The sequence below is a fragment of the Epargyreus clarus genome, unplaced genomic scaffold (genome assembly GCF_041222505.1).
Source record: "Epargyreus clarus isolate Ecla_fem2 unplaced genomic scaffold, WU_Ecla_fem_2.2 ptg000035l, whole genome shotgun sequence".
In the NCBI taxonomy this organism is placed as follows: Eukaryota; Metazoa; Arthropoda; class Insecta; order Lepidoptera; family Hesperiidae; genus Epargyreus; species Epargyreus clarus.
The window spans coordinates 9,263,946-9,282,910 of NW_027332240.1; the positions used below are offsets into that span (position 1 = coordinate 9,263,946).

Consider the following 18,965-nt stretch of genomic DNA (forward strand, 5'->3'; position numbering starts at 1 on the left):
CGGGGTGCCCTCCTTGGGAATTGGAGGCGGAGGTCTGTGCTGCGATGTACCGGTGGCGCGCAGACCTCCGTATCCGGGGAGAAAATCCTACGCCCAAAGAGGAAGACGAGTGGAAGTTCCACGCTCTGCAGTCCATGACTGAAAAGTGGAAGGAGAGGCTGGCCGAACCCACGGCTGGCCTCAGGACTGTAGAGGCTGTTCGTCCGGTACTAGAAGAATGGATGGACAGGCGGCATGGGTCACTGACCTTCCGGCTGGTGCAGGTGCTCTCGGGACATGGATGTTTTGGGAAGTACCTGTGCCGCATAGCCAGAAGGGAACCAACCACACAGTGCCACCATTGCAGCTGCGACGAGGACACGGCGCAGCATTCACTGGAAGAGTGTTCAGCTTGGGACAGACAGCGCCGTGAACTCGTCGCTGTAGTGGGGCCAGACCTCTCGCTCCCCGTCGTAGTAAAAGCTATGGTCGGGAGCGAGAGATCTTGGAAAGCTATAAAATCCTTCTGCGAGGAAGTCATCTCGCAGAAGGAGGCTGCGGAGAGGGAGAGAGAGAAAACCTCGGACCTCCCAATCCGCAGACGTAAAACCGGGCGTAGGAGACTGGCTCCCCACGCCTCTTTCCTATCCCCATAACAGAGGCAATGGCGCAGGATAGGGGGGTGTTCTGCGTCAAACCAACAAGCCTCGAGGTGGCGCGTGCGGTGTTCCCGCGCGCACCTCAACGGATGGAGCAGCTCCAGCTCCATCCTAAACCAAGATGGGCCCAGACGCGGGCAAACGCCATTGGGATCGCGGACGAGTGCTATTAGCGTACCCGTGGTCCCAAAAAAGGGCGTTCAGAGGAACACCGTGGGGTCTTAGCCGGTAAGAGTCCGGCATATCCTCTCCACTGCCCCCGCAGCCGAGAGGAACCCATGAAGGGTTTCCGCACGAAAAAAAAAAAAAAAAAAGGGTTGTCACTACCGCGCTATAATATAAACCTATCGATATATAAAATTATTAATGTGCAAAGCATTTTCTTAAAAATAGTATAGTAAATACCACGTTTTAGTCAAAAGTCTAAGTCGTTGGGTGTAGTATTTACATAATTACTCAAGTTACGCCACATCCAACGATTTTATTATTTTTTATCTGATCAATACCGTAGATTGCTGAGGAGAAAGGTGGATTGGCTGCTACCTAGGACCTTCGGAATTTTTCCCTGTAGTCCCGTGACTAGAATAGGGCTACGGTATCGGCACGGCATGTCTATCGTAAGAGGCACTAAATGGGGGCTTCCGGGTATGCGGGCGGCAAGAGTGGGAGCTCGAACCGTCCAACATCAGGTGTGTAGGAGGAGCGTAAAGTGCTCCCCCTAGGGCAGAGCCCAATAGGGGCATCGCGCTCGGAGGACTCCGGTTGTGTTCCATCGGAGATCCCGGAGTTCTCCACCAAGTGCTGAGGACGGTCACATGGGGGGTTAGTGCGGTAAAAATACCACATAAGCAGGCGTCGCTCCCACGTCGTCGGGTACCTTTTGAAGGTTCCCCCTCTTAACAAAAAAAGGACCTTCCGAATAATTTTTAGCTTTCAGTACATTAATTAGATCATAATTATCTTTTTTTTTTTTGAATAAAACCATTTAACATATATATTTTTTACTTATTTTATTCAATTAAAAAAACGTATATTTTTCTTTAAATATAAATGTGACAGCCCTAATCGGCGGCCAATTTTAGCGGAAAATAAAATATTGGATTGCTTTCATTCGTCAACAACGGAAGTGGCGTCCTGTCGTTTCCTGTTCCGTTTCCTTTTCCTCCTGTCACCTTTTCTCTTGAAATAGAAAAAAATACGAGGAAATAAGTAAGTCGAAATAATTATATATGTTTTTTTAGTATTGTTGAAGCAAAGGAACATGGGGTCCGCTTGATGGTTAGTGGTTACTGCTGCCAATTGACATAATGCAACCAACTCAACATGGAATCGAGTTACATTTTAACAAAAAGTGGGAAAGGTATGAAATCAGGTCAATAACCGTATTTATTATTAAAGTATTATGATAACTGGTATCTGGTATCTACCTATATTTTTTTTTAGTTTTTAATGCATTGTCTGCCATTATAATGTTTCTTGATATCAATACCGTTTTTTTTATTCCCGCGACAACCGTGACGACCCGCATGGCGAAGCGTTCACCATACCGGTTTGACGCGCAGAGGGTCCCGGGTTCGATCTCCGGCCAGACAAATATCTAAATGATGAATTTCGGTTTTTGTGTCTGGATCTGGATCTAAATTCATCATTCAACACCTAGGTGTTTGTGTATTTGTCTCTGTGTGTGTCCGTAGCACCCACGACCCAGGGAATCCTATTGTGGGGTTGTGATCGTAGAATAGAAAGCGTTTATTCATTTATTTATTTTTAATTTTATACTTTCTTTTACTTATCGCCTATAAAAATATTTATCAAGAAAAACTGATATATTTTTTGTCAAAATTACATTGTTTACTGACATCATCCAATATTGGTGTAACGAAAAACGAAAATAAGTAAATAAATGTCAAGAACACGAAGGAAGTGGGGTTCCTATACGTTTGGTTTTCTTGTTAACTCATGTAAGGGGACTGTATATGGATGAAAATATAAGGTACTTGTAATATCGATATTGTCTGTTCATTTTTGCTTACAACGATTAATATTAGAAAACATTAAAATCGACCCTATAGTTTTCATTAATATTTTATTTGAAATAATAATAAGAAAGAGGAAGAAGTAACCTAGTGAAGGTTTAAATATCAATTATTGTATTTCACGTATTATATGAATAATAATAATATGTGCAGTGCAAGGCTTAATGCCCTGTAGGATTTCATCTAAAACATATAGAAAATATAACATAGTTACAAGACAATACCATATAAATGACGCAAATGATTATTAAATATAAAACAATCGACATATAAAATTTTCCGATAATACGCTTAGCCCATGATATATTGATTATCGCCCTTTAATCCTACAGTCGATCCCACAATCGGCACGTTAGATTCAACCCGATACGGACGGTTAGCCCTTTTGCATTCCCTACATAATTAGAGAGGATCGGCAAGTGGGAAATTGAAAATTCCATACACACTATATGGAATTACCGGACCACTACATGACGCTGTAATTAATTATACCTTTGTCAGACGCGCTTACCTGTTTGGTACGTTTAACACCTATTTTGTAATTTGCTTTGTACGACATATGTACCTAACCTCTTATAGGTACCAAGAATACTTGTCCCTGTAGTTCTGGGACTAGAATAGGGTTACGTATCCCCTACGAGGCGACTAAAAGGGGGCTTCTGGGGTTGCGGGCGGCAAGAGTAGGAGCTGGAACCGCCCTGTAAGCGACTCCAGGAAGGACGGCGGTATGTGTGGTCGCATACCGCCGTAAACACTATATGGTGTGGGAGGAGTGAAAACTGCTCCCCCAGGGCAGAGCCCGATCGGGGTATCGCGCTTCGAGGACTCCGGTTGTGTTCCGTCGGAGATCCCGGAGTTCTGCAACAATCGTTGAAGGCGACCACCGGGGGGATTTTAGTGCGGTAAAAATCCCACATAACCCGGCGTTATGTGGGATTGGATGTTGGGATTATTGGGATACCCTATTTCTGCCTAATAACAGCAGAGTTAAGTCCTATTGTGTTCTGGTGTCAAGAGTGTGGTAAGGGAGACATAATTTTTTGAGACATTCCAGCTTAGTCTTTAGCGGTGCATCTGTGGTCAACCTCGGGTAGGATTTCTAAACTTATCTGAGGCCGATTACAAATGTTCAAGGGCTGTATGCTCGTCTACCACTCTATTTCACAAAAAAGCCAAAATTTCTACAACTAGATTAGCATCGACCTTATACGGACGATTCAACCCGATACATACAATATCGGGCCATGGATATTGAACTATATGATACAAATATATACTTAATCCCTATGGTTTGGCCTTTAAGCATCGGTTAACACGAACAACTTTACATAATCATAGAGATCAGGTAGGCAAGCGTGAAACTGAATATTCTAACAGTTTCCACATGGCAGTTGAAATTAATTAAGCCGGTGTGGGAAGCGGTAAACCGTTATCTGATATGAATAGGGTTCAGCTGTTCACTGCACTAATAATGCACTGGAGTGATAAATATAATTAATTCGTACTAATTTTAAGTTTTGAAGCCTAATGACGTCAAATATGTGTTCATTTACTATTTACATTTACAATTACACATTGCACGATATATCTATTAATAGAACAAATATTATTACAGACTTAGGTGTTACATTTGATAATAAATTACTCTTCGACACCCATATTGATAATATTATTAAAAAAGCTAATAAAGCTTGGATTTATATTAAAAAATTCCTTCGATTTTAAAAATGTAAAGACATTCAAAATTCTTTACTGTGCTTTTGTTTGTAGCCATTTGGAGTAGTGTTCACAAATTTGGAACCCTCAATATAATATATATATTGATAGAATAGAGCGTGTCCAAAAACGTTTCCTCCGCTTCCTGCAGTTTAAAACGAAAAAATATATATCGACTTATAATTTGCGGTGTATCAAATTCCACATGCTTCGCTTATATGAGCGGCGATCTATTGCGGATTTGGCGTTCCTATCTACAATAGCTAGGGGCATAATTGACTGTCCTGAGCTGTTAAGCAAACTAACACTCCGTGTGCCTTTACATAATTTTCGATTACGAAAACTACCTCTTCTGTCATTATTCTCTTCTCTTCTCTTCGGCCATTATTGTACTACGATTTCATGTTATTCTATGTACTCGCTGTAAGTTTCCTTAATAAAATGAAATGAAATGAAATGAAATGAAATGAAATGAAATGAAATGAAATGAAATGAAATGAAATGGAATGGAATGGAATGGAATGGAATGGAATGGAATGGAATGGAATGGAATGGAATGGAATGGAATGGAATGGAATGGAATGGAATGGAATGGAATGGAATGGAATGGAATGGAATGGAATGGAATGGAATGGAATGGAATGGAATGGAATGGAATGGAATGGAATGGAATGGAATGGAATGGAATGGAATGGAATGGAATGGAATGGAATGGAATGGAATGGAATGGAATGGAATGGAATGGAATGGAATGGAATGGAATGGAATGGAATGGAATGGAATGGAATGGAATGGAATGGAATGGAATGGAATGGAATGGAATGGAATGGAATGGAATGGAATGGAATGGAATGGAATGGAATGGAATGGAATGGAATGGAATGGAATGGAATGGAATGGAATGGAATGGAATGGAATGGAATGGAATGGAATGGAATGGAATGGAATGGAATGGAATGGAATGGAATGGAATGGAATGGAATGGAATGGAATGGAATGGAATGGAATGGAATGGAATGGAATGGAATGGAATGGAATGGAATGGAATGAAATGAAATGAAATGAAATGAAATGAAATGAAATGAAATGAAATGAAATGAAATGAAATGAAATGAAATGAAAGAAATGAAATGAAATGAAAGAAATGAAATGAAAAAATGTCAAAGTACATACCTTTATTATTAGAAATGATTAAGCACTTGATTTAACGATTAAGGACAACATCATGAGGAACCCTGCATACCTGAGACGTCATTAAAAAATCTTAAAGGTTTGTGATGTTTACCAATACCCACTTGCCCATGGACTATGGCCTAAATCGTAGGACATTGATGATAGTGTAATAATTACCTTTTTTTAACAACGGGGAAACCTTAAAAAGATACCCGATGCCATGGGAGCGACACAGCGTTAAGTGGGATTCTTACCGCACTAAAACCCCCCCTGGGGGCCGTCTTTGGGGCTGTGTACAGAACTCCGGGATCTCCAAAGGAATGTAACCGGAGTCTTAGCGCATTACCCCGTCGGACTCCACTCAGATGAGCATGACGCTCGCCATACCATCTGGTGGGTACGACGGTATGCGATTACACATACAGCCGCCCTTCCCGGTCGCTGACCGGGCGGTTCGGGCTCCCACTCTTTCCACCCACAACCCCAGAAGCCCCCTTTTAGTCGCCTCTTACGACAGGCAGGAGATACCGTAGTTCTATTCTGGTCCCTGAACTACAGGAACAGTCAAATCAAATCAAATCAAATCAAAATTTTTTATTCAAAATAGGTTCTTTACAGATCACTTTTTGAATGTCAAAGCAACTACCACCACTTCACAAGGTGTTTCGTTATGGAGAAGAAGCGGCGAAAGAAACTCCATAACACACATCTTTTAAAAAAAAAATGTTTTTGACAATGTTAACTTAACGTAATGGTACATGTGGAGCTGGAGCTAATTCAGACCACACCGTTTTGTCAGTCAAATAATCACTTACTTTATAGTACGTTTTTTTACATAGCGTTAGTTTAACGACATGTTTAAACTTTTTTTCTGTGAGATTCAAAATGTGGTCGGGTATATTATTGTAGTAGCGAATACAGTTGCCCACGAAAGATCTAGCCACCTTACATAATCTATGTTTAGGAATTGCTAATTTACAATTTACAAATTTACAGTGTAATAATTACCCACAAATCAGTATTTTAACACGCTTTTATTAGCTTATTCTATGATATAAATTTATATAAAATATATCCTACAGATGAATCCCCGTCGGTTTCCCACATTCGAAAATTAATTGTGTAACATATTCGTATTTCGGCTTGGTATTATGGTCGCTCATTTGTGAGATTACAAAGTACGTATTCGTAAAAGGTATTTTAATTTTTCGCCTTTCCCTCTTGTGGGCATCCGTGCACATTAATTTATTTTAAAAGGTTTGCAGTTCACTTTATAGTATATTCTTCTCAATTTTATTTCGTTGGTTTTGTGTATAATTTGTACCACTACAAAGCATGGGTGTTCTGAGATGATTTAAGACCGAAGTGTACTACGCTAGCCAAGTGATTGGATCACCTTTAAGATTTTTTAAATAGATCTCTCGGGCATTTCCACACGATGCTTTTTTTATAATATAAGAGTAGCAGACGAGCATGCAGTCCACCTGATGGTAAGTGGCTCCTGCCGCCCATGGACATCTGTACTCAACCCCAGATAGGATTAAATATTCCTACCTGAGGTCAGCCACAGGTCGGCCGCTACCCCTGAGGAATAAGCTGGAACGCCTCGGAAAAGTCTGTCTCCCTTACCACACCCTTCAAACCGGAACACAGCAGCGCCTAACACTGCTATTACTAGGTAGAAATAGGTGCGGCGGTGGTGCTGCCGGAGTCGAACCACAAAGGGTTCTACCGCCTTCAAATGTTTTCCTTTACAGAGTAGCATAGTGGGCCTGAGATTCGAACCTCGGACCGCAAGTCTATATGCCGAATTTCGTACTACAAGAATTTCACTGCTCATTTATTATTAATACTAAGTCTCAGTTATTTAGATTTAATTACCAAAAATTGGTCTAAACAATGTTGCCTTGCTTACGCACAATAAGGCAGCCATTTTGTTTATGTAATTTAACCCATGCCCTACACCCCATGCAAAACAAATGTCAACGGGAATTTAGGACGGAAACAGGAATATTGCGGAAAATAAATAAAATAAGCAACACTGAACGCAAATGAGGAAAAATGTGTTACTTGGAGGAATTTATGGGAAATTTTACACTTACACACAAAAATGTAAATTTCGTTAACACAGCATATTGCAAAAGACACTGATAAATGTATTATGTATGTTAGTATGACTTTTTACGTTTTATAATATTGAATTACTTTTTAAAGAAGACCTTATGTGTAGAAAATTGAAATCTTTTAACATTTTTATAGGACAATAAAATAATATTATTCAAAACTTTTTCTATATTAACATTGATTTAAAACTGGTAAATAAATTCCGCAGTTTCAATATCCTTAAGCAGTTTTGCGTCTTGTTTAAGATGTGTGTGTGGATGCTGCCTACAGCCTGTCTGACTTACATAATATGAGGCGGCTTACTTACCGGAGTAGCAATGGATCTGTTACCAGCTCTAGATAACACCACTGGTTTATATGGAGCTTGTACCAGATATCCATCAAGTGGACTGCATGCACATTCCTTTCAATCATTTAAAAAAAGGTGAGAGGACAACGCTACTTAGTCACAAGAGTTGAGGCTGTTAGAAGCAGAGTAGCCTAACTTCAAAAAACGATTTACAATGTGGAGAATCGTAAAAGTGTATAGTCCGCTCTGAAGTTGTTGCGAGGCTACACCTCCTATACAATTTACTATGGCAACGCGATTCATTTCTATATTCAGAGCGGACTAGCAGTTTTACGCGGACTATACAACATTTTTAATTACGAAAATACAGATAGATCAAAAATCATTAAAATGCAGTTAGGCCAATCTGCTTCTGGCAACCTCAATTAGCGGTATATAATTAAAACGGAGAAATTAAAAAAATAGAAATGGAGAAATACACTGTCTGTGGAGAATTATTATCAGTATCTGATAGCCCAGAAAGAGTTAACGCAGCTGTTATCAGAAGATCGCTTTGAATTTATGATTCCAGATTGAACAAACAGCTGAAATTTGCAAACATTGAAACAGATCTCATCAGTTAATTTTGTTTAGGCTTTAGTAATGAACGCCGACACCCAAAGGCCAGCTAAACATAGGGCTGCCCCCTTTTTTATGAAAAAATAATTGAATTCTAGAAACAATATAAATACGCCGAATTTTAATAAATGAAGTCGTAAAAACCTCTAGGCAAATTCAAATTTCGAACTTTGCTAGACAACAATTGCTCAAGACCTATTATTTACCAAAGCGCATAAAAGCACATACATTTTTCTAAAGACTTTTTTGCCGACTAACCATAATTTACTTTTCTGATGATTTTGTGATTTCAAGAGGTTCACTGAAGTCGCAGCATTAGAATTAGCAATTAAAATATAGTATCTTTCGTACTTAATACATAATGCAATTTATTTTCCGACTACGGGAGGGGAATGTTTTAATATCGTATATATGTAGATACGTCATTTTCCCTCTGGCTCAAACGGCTTGACGGATTTTAACATATGAGGTGCCGTTGGATTCGTCTAAATTGTGAAAATGACAAAGGCAATATGTATTTGGAATCAACCCATTTTTTTATTTTTCTATAATAATTATTTAGTAATTGTGGCAAAATAAACAGAATTTGTGGCAACCCTAATCGCAGTAAACAATTGTGTTTACTCGTTAATGAGTTTCAGTAATGGATCTTTAACCTTACTTTATTAAAAGATTTAACCTTAGAAAGTACAAAGGGAGACAATGATAGAACTATTATCTCCCAAATTCCTGGCGAATTAGGACGCTAGAAGCATTCTTTCAGTTATAACTTTAGTTACAACTGCATGAGTTGTCGTGCAGGGCATTCTTTTTTTTATAATATAGGAGTAGCAGACGAGCATGCAGTTCACCTGCTGGTGGCTGATGGTAGATGGTAGTGGCTACTGCCGACAATGGACATCTGTAATCAACCCCTGATAAGATTAGTTCTACCTGAGGTCGCCCACAAATGCGCCACTACCCCTGGGGATTTAGCTAGAACGCCTCGGAAAAGTATGTCTCCCTTTCGACTTCATTGCATCGTCGCATTCGTCGTCAACTCATGCTGGCCAAGTGCAAATAAGCCAGCAGGAACATCTGAAACTTTGATCAAAATCGATTTCACAGCTTATTGGACTAAATCCCCATCCTTAATGATGATTTTTATCAGATGTACTTCTTCCCCAGGGTTGTCTTCGAGCCGTCGTCCAGCCCCCTCGATCCACGCCAACGCGTCCACTGAAGGCCAGCTGCGTTCCCGCAGGAAGGCAGCCAAGATGCTGGTGGCGGTGGTCATCATGTTCGCTGTCTGCTACTTCCCTGTACACCTGCTGTCTGTGCTCAGGTGAGCTGATGCCGTATAGAGCAAGGTTTAATCGAAGAGGTACTACACCCATTTCTAGCGTGAAGGAGCTCTGCCCGATCCGGGCATCCCGGAGATCCCGAAGTTCTCCAACAAGCGCTGAGGACGACCACCGGGGGGTTTTAGTGCGGTAAAAATCCCACATAACCCGACGTCGCTCCCACGCCGTCGGGTACCTTTTGAAGGTTTCCACCTCGAAAAGAAAAAAAAGGGTTTATTTCTCAATGACAAGTATATTCTCAAATAAGGAACTTGGATATTATTTATGTACCGAATAAAAATATCAATTGAAATTTAAAATTCTCAAAGCAAATTTTCAGGATCCAAATTGTCAAATCAAAATAAAACCCGACTGCTTAAATGAACTATATACCCTACGTCACTCCTTTAATTAAGACTTATACAATCACACCTCATAATTATGTTAACAATCGACAAGCCGCCTAGGGCGTGCTAAAAATGAGACATACATATGTACATATGCTCGAACAATCAGTCGGGAGCAGTCGGGTAAAACATCTGTTAAATTACTTTCCTCTCACATTGTGAGAGGGTATGATATTTTCACTACGCTGGATTACTATCACAAGTACTACATCTACTCATTTCATGTAGAACTAATTGAAATGAGAGATTACTTGTCTTAACTCTTAGTATTGTTTATGAAGAAATGTGTTTCTATTGTTATATTCCCTCACGCATAGTACCAAGAAAATGTACCTGTTGTCAGGCAAAAAGTTTCAAGAAAATGTTTGCGTGAGGCCAAATAGTTCAATTGTGTAATACTTAGGTAAGCCTAATACAATATGCTCACGGCATATACTTGTGCCGAAAACAAGGAATTTCTTTACCTTATTATAAAATGTCGAAAATTGTATTACTTTAGACTTATTACATGATATTTAACTTTTTTAACCTATTATTTTATATATGAAAATAGTGCAAAACGATATACATACTACATACGAGTAATGATCATTAACCCATTAGTATCCCATAGCTGTGCACAGTTTTTCTCTCCAAATGAGAAGAATAAATGCATATGCTGTGTTCCGGTTTGAAGGGTGTGGTAAGGGAGACAAACTTTTCCGAGGCGTTCCAGCTTAGTCCTCAGGGGTAGCGGCGAACCTGTGGCCGACCTCAGGTAGGAATATCTAATCCTATCTGGAGTTGATTACAGATGTCCATGGGCGGCAGTAGCCACTTACCATCAGGTGGACTGCATACTCGTCTGCTACTCTTATATTATAAAAAAAAAAAAATATATATTCCACCCCGCTGGCCAAGTGCCGGATTGGTAGACTCCATGTATCTTTTGAGAACATTTTTAATAACTCACAGATATGCAAGTTATTTCACGATAAAGAAAGTGATAATTAAATTTCTAACACGCACGTTTTTGAGAAAAACAGTAGCACTACCATGAGTTTACAAAAGTATTACTCGCTAGCGACTGCGTAAAATAAATGTATGAAAAATTGTACAGCGCCTCTGGTGGCTACTCGTAGAACTAAAGAACTAAAATCCGAAGTGGCGTAACTCGATACGTAAAAAACCTATCGAAATCAAATCGCTAGCGAATGTCATTATTATCTATTGCCATACAAATTCGGTCCCATGAGTCATTAATTTGACAGACGTTGTCAAGAAATACCGTAACGATAGTAGTTATGTTTTTCACTCGGAAATGACAATAGTTTTCTATTTACAATTTCTATAGTGGCGTTTCTATGCCAACTCATGGTAGTGCTACTGTACGGGCAAACCTGCGCGAGTAAACTGTCCGGGAGACCGTAGCGTGTATGACTTACATAATGGAGTAAAAATTGTTAAATACCAGCCACACTATATTAATTAACACCTACAAAAACCGTACAAAGCTGAATAACACACTATTCAAATCCACAGTAACAGCAAAGAACAAAATGAAAAACATTGTTGCGAATATAAATTTGAATTATTTGCCAATAGCCCGTAGTCCGTTTGTGCAATAAATGTAATATGAATGATAACTAAAAATAGTTTGTGCCTCAGACTAAAAATGTAGACATCGCCGCTCGAACAGAAATTGAAACATATTTATTTCTACCGATTTGTGTTGTATGGATGAATTAAGCATGCTTACAAGGACATTAGTAGTGATAGCCTAGTAAGTAAGGTAAAGAAAAATGTCCTGAAGAAACCGACCTATCTGGGCACCTTATTTTTCAAATGTGTCCTGCTAATCCACAGTTGATTAGCCTTAGTACATTATGTCCTAAGCCCGTTCACTCTATGAAAAAACCGCGCCTAGCAGTGAGACAGTAATGGAACGACAACGACGACGAATATAATAAGAAAACCTGATTGCGTTCAGTACGAAAATTCACAGATCAGATTTCAGTCTTGCTGTAGTATATATTTAAAACATTAGAACCTTCTGCTTTTGCAATTGTGGGGTATAACTTAAAACACCTTCAAGTAATATTTAGTGAGAAAATAGAATTCGTTATTACATAAAAAGTGTAGGTTTCGCAACGTTCACGAATGATAGCGCTCAAAGTTACACAACATTGAAATTTGTGCTCCAACTACCTCCAACGCAACGTTTTCCAAACTGTCTTTACTTTTTAGTCTGAGGTTCATGCATGGAATTTGAATTTGAACATGGAATACGCAGATGTGAATTTATATTGAAGTGCCCCTTATCCAAAATAACTCACACCTGTATTTAACGCTTACTAAAATTTAGTCCAATTTAATCCATGCTATTCACTTACGGATTAATAAACATCTTATACTGTGTAAGATAATTTCTTACACATTCCGTTATTAATAATCGATCTATCCACATTTTTCCTGTGAAAGATCGAATTTGCACAATATCTATTATAGTGTGAAGTAAATGTCAAATGTTGATCTTTGCTAGGCAATGTTTGTGGATGGATTGGTTATTGATAATTATTATATTTAATTAGTTAGGTTAGGTTAGGTTAGATTGGTTATTATAGGCTTCTCGATTGCGTCTGCGTGTTTCCATACTTGTATACGTGTGTGCCCTTTATATAACATAGGGTATCCTACGTTAGGCGCTTGTTCAAATTAATCAAAATTATAAATACACAAAAAATAAGCAGAAAACAACTCATTGATTTGTTTGGTTAAAAACTCCAGTCAACGGGTCAATTAATCAGTCAATCTTCATGAAATTTAGCAGATCCAGTCTGTGCTATTTAGACGAGTATATCTTCCCAGAAAATTACAAATTATGGATTTTAGAAGACTTACAAAAGTAAGCAACTGTTATTGACTAAATATACACATCAACGCCGTCTAGGGATATTTTGTATAAAATTCTTAAGCTTAAAAATGCCAGCCAGTTTTAAAATCTTTTGATGAAAGACTATTTTGTATACCTTTTTGGACGAGTCTAATGATGAATAAAAAAGAAGATTTACGCGACATATCGGGATATTTTTTGGGGTCAAATTACGTTTTATAACAAGTTATCGATTAATTTCGAGGTAAACCTATTGTGTGCATCATGCAGCAGCGTCATTTAAGGAGAGAAGAAATGCTAAGGGGAGTAGGCATGCTCCAAGCTGGGCTACTCAACGGAGTATTGCTGAGGAGATTGGAACAAGACAAAACGTGATATCTATTTAGGTTATGGTCACGCTTCCGTGCTACTGGTGAAGTGGCTGAAAGCTGGCTTCCGGAGTTGCGGGTGGCAAGAGTGGGAGCTCAAACCGCCCGGCCACGACCCCGGGATGGACGACGGTATGTGTGGTTGCATACCATCGTAATCACCAGACGGTGTGGCGAGCGTCATGCTCACCTGGGCGGAGCCCGACGGGGCAAAGCGCTAAGAGGACTCCGGTTGCGTTCCTTTGGAGATCCCGGAGTCCTCTACGCAGCGCCGAGGACGGCCACCGGGGGGTTTTTGTGCGGTAAGAGTCCCACATAACCCTGTGTCGCTCCCACGGCACCGGGTGGGTACCTTTTGTTTCCCCTCCAAAGGTTTCCCCTCTTAACACATGCCGAAATAGACACGAGGTTTTCGAGTTTCAAACCCCAAGCACGCATCTCTGATTTATCAAAGTTATGTGTGTGTTAGAAATTAATTATCATTTGCTTAAACGGTGAAGGAAGACATCTTGACGAAACCAACACGCCTAATAATCTAATAATTATAGTTTAAAAACTAAAATACACGCTAAAATCGAACAAGGAAAATCGTTAAACCTGACGATCCTGATGAGAGAAAATTAGAATTGGACAAAATTATTAAAATCATGTATTGTCATCGGTTTTTAATAAGTATTCAAAATTTTAAATTAATCGGACTATTCAAAATGGGTAAAATCGAGTTCAAAGATTCCGTTACATACATACAGGTCAAGCTAATAAAAGCATGGTAAAAACATGTGAAGTCTACTAACCCGCACTGTGGACCAGTGGTTCAAAATGTACTGCATTATATTATATGTTATTAAAAAGATTTTGTTATTATGTTATGTTATGTTGATGTTATTAAGAAAGAAGAGTACTAGGTGTAAGAACAAGTTTGTAGTTCTTGCAGGTAATTAACCATCATTTTTGTTGCAGGGTGGCGTATGACGTCAGGCAGAGTGACGTGATGACGTGCATCGCGCTCATATCCCACGTGATGTGCTATGCGAACTCTGCCGTCAACCCGCTCATCTACAACTTTATGAGTGGTAAGTGGCTGGTCAAAGAAATATGCTATATGCTACATGCTATTTGCTTTATACTATACGCTATATACTACAGCGGATACTATATAGCGCATAGTTTATAACGCGCTATATGCTGTGTTACGCCTCTCATACGATGCTCGTACCTGAATGGTCACCATGCGATCTGAGACAGGTTTTTCGGGTTCCGGGTTCGATACCCGGTCAACCAAATATCTAAATGATGTATGAAAATTTCTTTTCTGTCTATGTATTTGTGATGACACGGGCAAAATTCTGTTAGAGTTGTCTAGTTTCATAACAGTTGATATATCTGATAGCTACATAGATCATACATATAGCAAATAGCGCGCTATATCGTTTTTTTAAGTAACGATGGATGTTACGAGTATACGTTATTTTAGTACGACAAAAGTGGAAAACGATTTGAAGTCGTAAACGACTTTGCAATCTCCAATCAAACCTCAAATCTCCAATCAAATAGAGAACTACCTGAGACACGTTATAGATAACTGATAAATACAAGAAAGGATAATTGCATCTCAAATACCAGAGATAAAGTTGCAGGCAGATTAGTAATGAGGTAAACTAACCCTCATTAATACGGGCCGTCTGACCCTAATTAGATTAACGAACCCCTAAATGATTGATTAATTCCGCAACGAATATCTCACTAATGATGTTCAAGATAATATCAGCAATCTGTTATATTAATATTAGTTGTGAGGCCAATACATTATTTGCGATGTGTGTCTAAGTCGTTGCTAAGCAGCCGTAGGATTAGAACATAGACACGTACTAAAGCCGCTTTTCTTCTTCTGAATTGCGATTAGATCAACAAGCTAATTAAGTCTAGCTATTCAGCTAGGAATTGACCAGCAGCTACTCCTTTTTTATAAAGAATATAGAAATAGAAGACCAGCATGCACCTGAGATAGGCCACAGATGCGCCGCTACCTGAGGACTAAGCTGAAATACCTCGAAGAAGTATGTCTCCCTTAACACACCCTTCAAACCAGAACACAGCAGCGCTTAAAAGTGCTGGTAAAAGGCGGAAATACGTGTAGGATGGTGCCGGCGGAGTCGACTTACAGAAGGTTCCGGCCCTTACAAATATCTTATTCAAATATGAAGGTGGTAGAACCCATTGTGGTTCGACTCCGGGTAGCGGCGCATTTGTGGCCGACCTCAGACAGGAATATCTAATCCTGTCTGGGATTGATTACAGATGTCCATGGGCGGCAGTAGCCACTTACCATCAGGTGGACTGCATGCTCGTCTGCTACTCCTATATTATAAAAAAAAAATTGCTATCTTAATTTTAACAATACGCACAGCTAACTGAGATGACTATACAAAGCTTTATAAAGCCGGTCTATATCCATTAGTAGATTTTCTAATGGACAAACACTTTTTTGTCATTTATCTGAAATACAATCTCTTTATTACGGCTCCATCCATTAAAGATTATTGAGGACTTAATCGCTAAAATTCTTCAAACCAGAGCCCATATTTTTAACAACTTTTAAAGCAGAAATAAGCTTGACATACAGTCTCGCCACGACTTCTTCTAACCTAAATCTCTACCGTCCCGTTGTGAATTAGTTCTACACATTAATGAAAATGTTTATTCAAAGCTAATCCACGCCTTTTCGTAATTACCAAAATCCCGTGAGAGACAAACGTATGGACTAATTAATTCTAATACTCTACAGACTAGCTAAGTGAACAGGATTGAAATAGGAAACTTGCTGAACAAAGAGAAAAAGGCATTGGAAAACGGATGCAGAATTTAATTCTCTTTAGATTTTTTTTTAATAAAAGTAACTAAATTAGATGTAGAGGAAATGGTAATTGAATGCAAGTAAGCAGTAATAATCAGGGGTGGAGGTGGTTGAAGCTCGGCCTTTCATTCGGGGGGTCCAAAGTTCAAATATCGAACACGCAAGCAACCTCTGAATTTTTAAAGTTATGAGTATTTGAATTTCATGATCTCTTGTTATAACGGCGAAGGAAAACTTCGTGAGGGTTTCTTCATGCCCGAGAGTTCATAAAAAGTTCTTAAGGATACGAACAATTGAGCGCGGTAGACTTCGGTCTAAACTCCTCTTATTATGAGAAAAACCCGAGTCTAGCCATAGTCCGTTTAATTGATAGTAAATGGTCATTGTCGCCCATGGAGAACCAGTGTTTTACATGATCACAGATGCATTGACACTTCTGAAATCAAACTATACTGGTTTTATCACCTCGTGAAATGTTAGTGAATCCTTCGTTGAGATCATACTAATTAGAAACCTTTTCTTACCATATAAACTTCATTTTAATTTATGTTAAATGTTTTTGTTATGCTTTGTGGTGTCTCCATTGTAACAACGAAATAGTCATCTTTACAAATCATTTCTGTTTTAATTACTTGTACATTCTAAACAGTCCTTTTAATTGAGAGTGGTGAAAGAATAATTAATGAATTCGTCGTACAAAAAAGAATAAACTGATATTTATTTCATTAAAATTCACACATACATTATGTTTTATGTTTTTAACCGTCTAGACTGGATTAATTAATTTCGTTAATGATGCTTTATTTTATTTCTAAATTCTATCTTTTAATTATGAATTTAAATTCATTAACTGATGTATTTTTGATTTTACAAAAAAAATCTTTTGTTATAAAATCTTGCAAAGTCAAGAGTTGGCTACTATAATAATTGATAAATATTTTAATTTCGCTTTCAAAGATGCGTCAAAATTTTATTTTGCTTGCAGGATTCCCAGGGTTTTCAGGTCAGTAAAGGAAGGCCCTGCGATTTGGACTTTCAATTTCAAATTAAACCATTTTCGTTTGCAAACGCATGCCTCCTACATTGTAAATAACAACAATTTAGGATTTGAACCAAGCATGAGAAAGGCTCGGAATGGTGTCATTGGTGGCACTTCCATGTATATATTGTTTTTTCCTCACGTGGGTTTGAATATGATTATCGACACTGATTTGGTTTAACCTGCACCAGTATTTTGTGCTTCCATCAACTTCAAATTTGAATTTTTTTGCCAATCCCAAATTTTTACCAATTATCCTTTTCTCGTAGTACCTCAAAATTGAAGTGTACCAAAATTAACTGTTTCCATTGTTACAGGGAAATTCCGTCGAGAATTCCACAGGTCGTACTTCAAATGTTTCTGCTGTTGCCATGGCTCGGCGGCCCCGGATCAGAACGGGACCTCCTTCGCTCCGATCGGCAGTTCCAGGGCTGGCACTACCAGGACTGTTGTCAGGCGCAACGATTCTTGCGTCAGCTACAGACTCACGCATCTCTCTCCTTCAAACCACAACAGTATCCACCGAGACCTTGGCAGGAATACGAATACATCATTCATTGAACACATGAACGGTAATCGACGCCCGAAAATGCGCGATGACTCCATCAGCGAATCAGCTCGATTCACCCTAACGACGGACGTCGGCAAAGATTGACAATTGAGCAAGGATTTTCCCATTACCTACAGCACTGATCTCAGGAATCGCGACGTTATCGGAGGGTATATAGCAAGAAGCACTAACACTATTGATTGCAAGCCGTACTACGATTGTTTCAAAGGTGGCACGAGTGGCATTTGTGAATTCGATAAGAAAGTATCCTCAGATCATGTTGTAGATAGTGACAGACATAGTGACACGTATGCGGATTACCGCAGTGGTGAGAACGAGATGAGAGACATGTTTCTAGTTAGCGACGAAACGAAAAACGGGTTCAAGTTTAAGTTTAACCGTAGTCTTAACAGCTGTCAGATTAAGGATAAACGGAAGGTTAATTCAGTATATTAGACGTAAGATGTAAATGTTAAGGTAACTTGTGTACTTTGTGTGTGTTTTGTTATATGTATATGGGGCATTTTTTTGATATCCATGTATGTTCCTTAATTTATATTAACTAGTATTCAGTTGTTGAAGTTAAAACATATTAATTAAAAAAATAACGATTTAAAAAAAGTGAAAATGTACTTGATTATTTTGCCTTTGCCTATTTATAATTATACAGTTCTTCTTTATACAAGTATATTGAACTGATTTTTAAAATGCAGATTCCATTACATTAATGTTTACAGATTCATTATTCATATTTCTAATTCATATGAACTTTCCAGTAGGATATCGGAAAAAAATAATTCACTTGGGAAATTAGCAAGTGAAAATTTAGTTGTAAAACTGATAAGAGCTTAATTCAGGTAAAAGATAATATTCCTTACGATAAATATACGTCTTTTTATTATTTAATATTTTATTTTTCATATATAAAACACTGCTGGTTTGCTTCTTATCAAATGCGT

At 38.7% G+C, this 18,965-nt stretch overlaps 1 protein-coding gene across 1 annotated transcript in view; it reads left to right on the forward strand.

Annotated features, from left to right (window-relative positions):
- The window catches only part of NGR-A5 (neuropeptide receptor A5), a 126,996-nt gene extending 108,468 nt beyond the window's left edge, over positions 1-18,528 (forward strand). The window contains exons 6-8 of the mRNA XM_073092037.1: positions 9,762-9,918; positions 14,524-14,636; positions 17,774-18,528. Of these exons, the coding sequence (XP_072948138.1) occupies positions 9,762-9,918; positions 14,524-14,636; positions 17,774-18,111 (608 nt within the window). The 3' untranslated portion in view covers positions 18,112-18,528. The remainder of the gene's footprint in view (positions 1-9,761; positions 9,919-14,523; positions 14,637-17,773) is intronic.
- The last annotated feature ends 437 nt before the right edge of the window (positions 18,529-18,965 follow it).